This window comes from Lipotes vexillifer, unplaced genomic scaffold (genome assembly GCF_000442215.2).
Source record: "Lipotes vexillifer unplaced genomic scaffold, Lipotes_vexillifer_v1.1 scaffold98, whole genome shotgun sequence".
Classification (NCBI taxonomy): Eukaryota; Metazoa; Chordata; class Mammalia; order Artiodactyla; family Lipotidae; genus Lipotes; species Lipotes vexillifer.
Genome location: NW_006799611.1, coordinates 2,171,953 through 2,179,740, shown reverse-complemented (window position 1 = coordinate 2,179,740; position 7,788 = coordinate 2,171,953). Strand labels below are relative to the sequence as shown.

Below are 7,788 nucleotides of genomic sequence, written 5' to 3'. Positions count from 1 at the left end.
TGCCAGTGAGATACTGCCCATGAAGCACTCATCTCCCTGCTGACCCACAGGGTTTCAGAAATGTTAGTTATCTCCATCAACCCTTCTCTGGGGAAACCTTCAGCTTGTGACTGGTTTGAATGGTGGCCGTCACCTTTCACCTGGTGACAACACCTGACTTCACAGTACCCAGAGCTTTCATCACAGAGCCTCCAGGCGTCAAGGTTGCGGGCCCCTCAGGCACCACTCTTCCATAACAGACGCCCCCGATCTGGCCTTCCTCCCCTCTGCAAATTGTCCTCTGTTTTTGAGCAAAGCTAAAGCGGAGTGTTATTTGGTGACACTGCCTCGATGAGGTCAGGCTGCCCGGAAACGACCCCTTTCTGCCCTCGGGGATGAGAATACAGGCTGTATTTCATTAGTGTTTTGAACTCTAGTATGTACCAAATGATGAATGTTTTGGAGTAAGGTTTACACTGGATGTGATCAAACAATGTTCCTGCACTCACAGTGTCAGTTGCCCTTGGTAGCCTGTTTCCTAGCACCATCAGGGCACACCCTGACCAATGGCATGTGTCACTATGCACATCTCACCACCAGTTGGCTCCTTACTGCCCAGGGTGGCGGTTGGGGTCACTTCAGACTCTGGGAGAGGTGCTGCCATAGAGAACCCCCTCTTCTATGTGGGGGCATTCTGAGGATCTTGTCTGTGGCAAGTGGCTTGGCAGGACCAGACCTTCCCAGGCAGGGCCCTTCCAGGGGCAGCTTCCCCAGCAGCTGGGCGCATCTCTGAGCAGACACTGCCCCCTTGAGGCCTCTGCTTGCCATCACACCTGGGAGCGCTGACCTCACACAGAGGGAAATGGACCCAAATGATGCTTTCCAAGCATCCTCCAGGGGTGCCTTAAAATTGGCCCCAAATGCAAAAGTCTTTGGAGCACTGGCAGTGTATTCATTCTCAACTTGAGAACCTGGAAATCTACCTTAGTGCCTTTTGTTGCCTTCCAGAAGAATGCAACTCTGGGCGATCATCAGAAAACAAGCGCATAGCCACAGGAGGTCTGTAACTTGTAAAGAGGCAGGGGGATCTCCCTGACGGTCCAGTGGTTAGGGTCCAGTGGTTAGGGCTCTGTGCTCTCACTGCCGAGGGCCCGGGTTCGATTCTTGGTTGGGAAACTAGGATCCCACAAGCCGCGTGGCAAGGCGGAAAAAATGAAAAACCATAAAGAGGCAGGGATTTTAGGGAACTAGTGAGAAGTGTCCTTGCTTTCTAGTAACATTTGGAATTACGGCTGGAATTAGGGTTGAGGATAAGCTTAGAGTTAAGCAAAATGACTAGTATAGAGTTAAAGAGGGAAAGATATCTTGCTATAAGTTTTTTTAAATATAAATTTATTTATTTATATTTATCTTTGGCTGCGTTGGGTCTTTGTTTCTGTGCACGGGCTTTCTCTAGCTGCGGCGAGTGGGGGCTACTCTTTGTTGCGGTGCACAGGCTTCTCATTGAGGTGGCTTCTCTTGTTGTGGAGCATGAGCTCTAGGTGAGCGGGCTCAGTAGTTGTGGCTCATGGGCTTTAGAGCACTGGCTCAGTAGTTGCGGCATGTGGGCTCTGCGGTGCGCAGGCTTCAGTAGTTGTGGCTCGTGGGCTCTAGAGTGCAGGCTCAGTAGCTGTGGCGCACAGGCTTAGTTGCTCCACGGTACGTGGGATCTTCCCGGATCATGGAAGATGATCATGGATCGAACCTGTGTCCCCTGCATTGGCAGGCGGATTCTTAACCACTGCACCACCAGGGAAGCCCTCTTGCTATAAGATTTGAAATTAGCTACCAAAACGAGGTGGGAGAAATAAATAAAATAAAAGAAAGGATGAATTAATTACAGGAAGGTCAACATTAACTAGCTAGATTGAGAACTGAGAGTAAGAAGTGGTGGAGGTGTGGAGACGTGGTCCTACAACTGTGGTACTGACGACAGTATAACATTGCATGCTGTATAGAGAAGTGGGAAAAAAAGGGGAAAACCACCAATAATCCTACCATCTTTTTTTTTTTTTTTTTTGTGGTACGCGGGCCTCTCACTGCTGTGGCCTCTCCCGTTGCCGAGCACAGGCTCCGGACGCGCAGGCTCAGCGGCCATGGCTCACGGGCCCAGCCGCTCCGCGGCACGTGGGATCCTCCCAGACCGGGGCACAAACCCGCGTCCCCTTCATCGGCAGGCGGACTCCCAACCACTGCGCCACCAGGGAAGCCCAATCCTACCATCTTAAATAAGCATTATTATGGTTCATTCCCTTTGTTTTTGCTTCCTACATGTCTGCTTTTAATGTCTTTATTGGATTTTTTTCAAATCATGAGAGTTAAATTATAGGGACTTCCCTGGTGACACAGTGGTTAAGAATCCGCCTGCCAATGCAGGGGACATGGGTTCGAACCCTGGTCTGGGAAGATCCCACAGGCTGCAGAGCAACTAAGCCCGTGCACCACAACTACTGAGCCTGAGCTCTAGAGGCTGTGACCCACAACTACTGAGCCCGTGTGCCACAACTACTGAAGCCCACGCGCCTAGAGCCCGTGCTCTGCAACAAGAGAAGCCACCGCAATGAGAAGCCCGCGCACTGCAACAAAGAGTAGCCCCACTCACTGCAACTAGAGAAAGCCTGCATGCAGCAACGAAGACCCAACACAGCCATAAATAAATATAAATAAATTTATTTTAAAAAAGATTTAAATTATGAAACTTGTAAGTTGTGGAAGGTAAAAACCACACCCATCTCAAAAAACAAAAAACAAAAAACAAAGATTGCCCCAAAATGCAGTTGGGTTACAATTGTGTTTGGGAGAGGCTTCATTCCTAATCACTCTGCAACCAGAGTCCCTTGGAGTCCTGGGTCCACTAAATTCTCAGCCTCTGGGCCTTTGTAAATCGTTTCCCCCCTGGAATACTACTCTCCCACGTTCTTGTCTGGCTGACTCCTTTTACTGCGCAAGCTTCGATGTCTCTTCTCCCAGCGTTTCCCCAATGTCCCGAATTGGTTGGGTGCCGCTTAAATGTGCTCCTGTAACCCCATGACAGCCTTTATCATGTTGCACTGTCATTGCTTCTTACTTACTGCTGGCAGAGAGGCAGTGTGTGGCAGAGACCCAGACACCGTGGCTCCCAGCTCCTCCTTCTGCGGATAGAGGCAGGACAAGCCAACTGTCTGCAATCTGCAACAGAACCAGAGCATGGGCCTGGGTCACGCCGTCCCCTGAGCAGGACGGGTTGCTGTCCAGCATTAAAGGGGAGCTGGACTGACGTTCCCAGGTGCTGGGTCCCAGGCAGTTGCTCATCAAATCCCTGAAGCACTCTTTGGAGGTAGGTACTTGTGGCTGAGACAGCAGCTGGTCCCCATCAAATACCTGGGTGCTCACCCAGAGCAGTTCAGGCCACATGACTAGTTCTGGACCACTGTCTGTGAGCAGAAGTGACGTCTGCCCATTTGGGGGTGAGTCGGTTCAGAGCTGATGTGTCTTCTCCATCTCTTCCCCCCAACTGTGGGTTCCAGTGGTGAAGCTCCAAAACGTAGGAGGGCTATCAGATGCTCATCGGACTTTGTGAAACAAAGGCACCTTTACTGCATTCAGCCAAGGAGGTTTGGGGGTTGTTGAGGCAATTAATGCTAATTGCCCTGATGCATACAGCACTACTATCATTTCTACTTATCGAGGCCAAGACAGCTGCCCACGGTCACACAGCTTGTAAGCGGGCAGAGCTGGAACTCAAACCCAGGCCTGACTCGCATGGCTGGTTTTTAGAAATTAAACTTACTTCACCTCATGAAATCCTGTCCCCAAGCACTGCTATAACTTCTGAAATCTTATGAGAATGTCCAGCAGGGACAGGGCAGAGGGGCAGCGGGAACAGTCAGAATACTTAGCAAGTCCGACGTGAAATCCTGCTATTCTGGATTGCACTCAGCAGTTACAACACTCAAGTTGTACTTCTGCCAGTGATGGTTGTTCAGGATGAGCAACACGCGGTGAAGAAATGACAACAGCTCACCCATGCTTGGCAGAGAGTTACAACTGGGGAGTGGAACCCTGATTCTACAGATCAGGGAAGAATTCCTCCCAATGTCACTATTTCACTCTCAGCTCTTACCCACTTGTTTCCCAGCCCAGAAAGGCAGTGTTGCACACCAGAAGCTTCAGAGTTAAGACCTGGGCTCAAATCCTTGCTCTGCCACTTACTGGCTGTGTGACCTCAGGCAAGTCACTGTGCCTCTCTGAGCCTCAATTTCCTCATCTGTAAAACAGGGATAGTAATACTAATTCCTCATAGGATGGACTGAAGCATTAGAGATAATGATATAAGGCATTTAGTACAGTGCCTGGCACATGGAAGTTTGTTATAATCCAAGGCAGGCTCTCTTTTTCCAGCGTAGGATCAGGGGGCTATCAGAGGAGAGGGAATCAGCATACAGATTCGCACCAAAATCGCTCATATGTTTATTTACAAACAGGATACATATACACATACACAGGTATCACTGGAACATTTCAGGAACCTCAGAGCTGGGAACACCCCTTCCTGACTCGGCTTGGGCTCTCTAGAAAAGGGCTTCTGACACTTTCTAACTGGAAAGCCTGTAGGTGCTCTGGTTGGGCTTTCACTGCTTCTCACGTCCACATCGGCCTCTCCCAGTGGGCCGCGGACAAGGGGCTGTGAGCTCAGTCATTCATGTCCAGGTCAAATTCTGGATACAACTCTTTGGTGGTGACACCTCGGATCACGGCTGAAAGGAAGGAAGGAAGGAAGGAAGAATGTCCAGTGGGAGAAGTGGGAGGGAAAATGGCCAAAGCCCTGGCCTACCCAGGACCCTCTCCAGCACTTTCTTCCTGCTCCCCTAGTTGGCCCAGATAACCCTCCTGCTACCCCTTCCAGGCTCCTCCACGGTGGGCCCTGTCTGGTCCCTCCAAACTAGACTCACTCAACCCTCACCCACGTGAAGCAGCAGCATGAGTCCTGTGCTGAAAATGTAAGTGTACACTCACATTGCATCAGTGGCCAGCTGCAAACCCTGGCCCATGTGCATGCCCTTGCCATTTGGTGATGCCCTTGCTCATGTCTCCTCACAGACTCTTCTCTCCTCCCAAGGGAAGGGGTCTCCTCAGAGGCCTGCCCTGACCACCCTGTCTCATCCCCACCTGCCACCCTGTTCATACCTCAATATTTTCCATCTGTCTTTTGTTTCCTTCACTGCACTTAACACATTTTATAATTCATTTATTTGTGTTCCTTTACTTCTTGACTATTCCCCTCCCCCACCCCAACACCAAAACATAAGTCACATGAGAATGGAGACACTCAAGTGTCTGGTTCACCAAAATGTCCCCATACCCTGTTGAGTAGCACAGAGTAGGTGCTCAGGAAATACTCACTGAATGAATGAAAGAGGACACTCCGCCTGCTCCAGGTCCTATGACCTGGAAGGACAGGTCTCAAACTGGGCTCTGTCTAAACAAGGGCTTATTCCCCTTGGCCTCTAGGCTACAGTCCCCTCACATTCCTTTCTTCTTGGGCCCTGATCGTCCTCCACCTCCTTCTGTTTTCTCCCTCCCCTCCTTTGAGACCCATTCCCCACTGACACACGGAAAAGCCCTTCCTGCCATGGAATCCCGGATGCTGATGGGCAATTCTGCGACAAGAGCTACAACTCAGGCAGCCAGTGGGCAGACAGCCCAGCTCTGGGCACTGTCCCAAATGGTCCCTGCTGGTTGAACATCAGAGTGCCCACCGATCCAAGCCAGGTGATGGAACCAAGGCCACCTACACATTTCCTCACCTCCAAGGTGGGCTGTCCCAGCCAGCTCAGACACACAGGTGCCTGTGTCTCGGCTCAGCCCTCTAGATAGTTAGACTGTGTTGGAGGAGGAACAAAATGCCCCTTTAAGCCACAGAGTTCCCCTTGCACTTTCTGCCTCTGTAGCATGTCGGCCACCTGAGGCAAGGCTGGGGTCTCCATTGGTCTGAGTAGACCCCGGAGGACTGGGAACCCTAGTCCTCAGGCAGGCGGGTGAGCCCAGACTCAAACCTGCCCACAGCTCCAAAGCAGGCTCTGTACCCGAGGGAAAAACCGCAGGCACTCAGGTAAGAGCTGTACAGTTGCTTCGCTAGGTGGCCAGGAAGGGGAGGGGCATTCAGGGAGCCTGGCAGCTGAGAATGGTAGGGGGGTTGGGTAAGTTTAGAAGGCCCAGGAGCAAAATCCCACCACCCCTGGGGCATGGGGACTCCCTCACCTAGTTTACCTAGCAGCATCTGGCCTACATCCTTGATGTCATTATACTCGTGGAGCTGGGAGATGTGGTCCTCCAGTTCATTTACACTGTAGCCTCTGGGGTGAGAAATGGAGAGAGAGAGGGAGAGAGAGAGAGAGAATATCGTTGAGAAGGCTGATGAGGCTCCAAGGTTCAGAGAGTAATGAAGCATCTATTTAACAAATGTTCACTAAGGGCCTACTGGGTGCTTGGCATTGGGAACTAAGATAGTGACGCCAAGATAGACCCTGCCCTCATGAAGCTTAAGGTAGGGCAGGAGATCTGCCCACCCCCTCACTCCTGGCAAATTCTCCCTGTACTCTTAGGGAGGCATCCTCAGCCACGCTGGTACTATGTAACCCTGGTCACAGCCAAGGGATTCACAGATGGGCACATGAGTGGCTAATCAGATCCCCTCAAGGGTGACATGCACGTTCAAAGGCTGCTCAGTCTGTGCCATGTGGCTGGAGCAAAGGGGAAAACCCAGGAGTTGTGGAAGAGCCAGCTTCCCCTGGGCACTGAAAACCCCACCTGCACAGGGAGGACAGAGCCCATGTGCAGACAGAAGCAGAGGCAGAGACCGTGGGCCCCAGAAGAGACTGGGAGAGCCATGGCTTTCCAGTTCCTAGTTCCCCTTATTCTCCTGGGAATTCCTGGCACAGTCCTGTTTTTATGCTAAGCTAGGTTGCAGTTACTGGGCACTAGTTAAATGTTATCTAGAGATTCCCTGGCAGTCCAGTGGTTAGGACTCAGTGCTTTCACTGCTGTGGCCCAGGTTCAATCCCTGGTCAGCGAACTGAGACCCTGCAAGCTGCATGGCATGGCACGGCCAAAAAAAAAAAAAAAAATTTTATCTTAAGCACACTGAGGAAGCCAAAGGGACTTACTCAGATATTAATTGGGAGATTTCCTTGTCCAGCATGTCCTCCTTCTCCTTCAGCTTCTGAATGTCAAGGTGCAGAGAATCCTCGCTGGCCCCATCAGCCTGGCCAGACTTGGGAGATGGCCGCTGCGTGGCACAAAGAGTCATAAGCAAGACTGACCAATTATCTACAATTCAGAACCTACACATTATCCCCCAATATCCACTTCCTGCTTCTGGCTGGTAATAGACACCCTCCACCCCAGAGTAAGACTACATTTCCCAGCTTCCCTTGGAATTAGATGTGGCCCTACAACTAAGTTCTGGCAAGTGGAACTTCATTAGAAATAGCATATGTGATGTCTGGGAACTGTCCTTCCAGGGAGAGGGCATGCCTTTCTCTAGCCTTCCTCTTTCCTACCAGCTGGAGGGATGCTGGAGTTGAACGGTGTCTTGGATGATAGAGCTTTGGGTCCCTGGTGACTGTTTAAGCCACCACTATTTGGGGTTTTCTTTCACTCCCAGCCAAACCCAACTTTAACTAAAGGGCCCATCCTGGTTCCCAATCTGACCCCAGAGAATCTACTTCAGGTCTACCTCTTGGATTCTCCTGTCAAGTCTATGATGTTGCTGGCGGGGGGGGGGGGGGG

At 51.1% G+C, this 7,788-nt stretch overlaps 1 protein-coding gene across 1 annotated transcript in view; it reads right to left on the bottom strand.

The window, feature by feature from the left end:
* Positions 1-4,689: 4,689 nt before the first annotated feature.
* SWI5 (SWI5 homologous recombination repair protein) overlaps positions 4,690-7,788 on the bottom strand; it is a 5,143-nt gene continuing 2,044 nt past the window's right edge. The window contains 3 exon segments of the mRNA XM_007472207.1: positions 4,690-4,754; positions 6,259-6,353; positions 7,164-7,285. Coding sequence (XP_007472269.1) covers positions 4,690-4,754; positions 6,259-6,353; positions 7,164-7,285 — 282 coding nt within the window.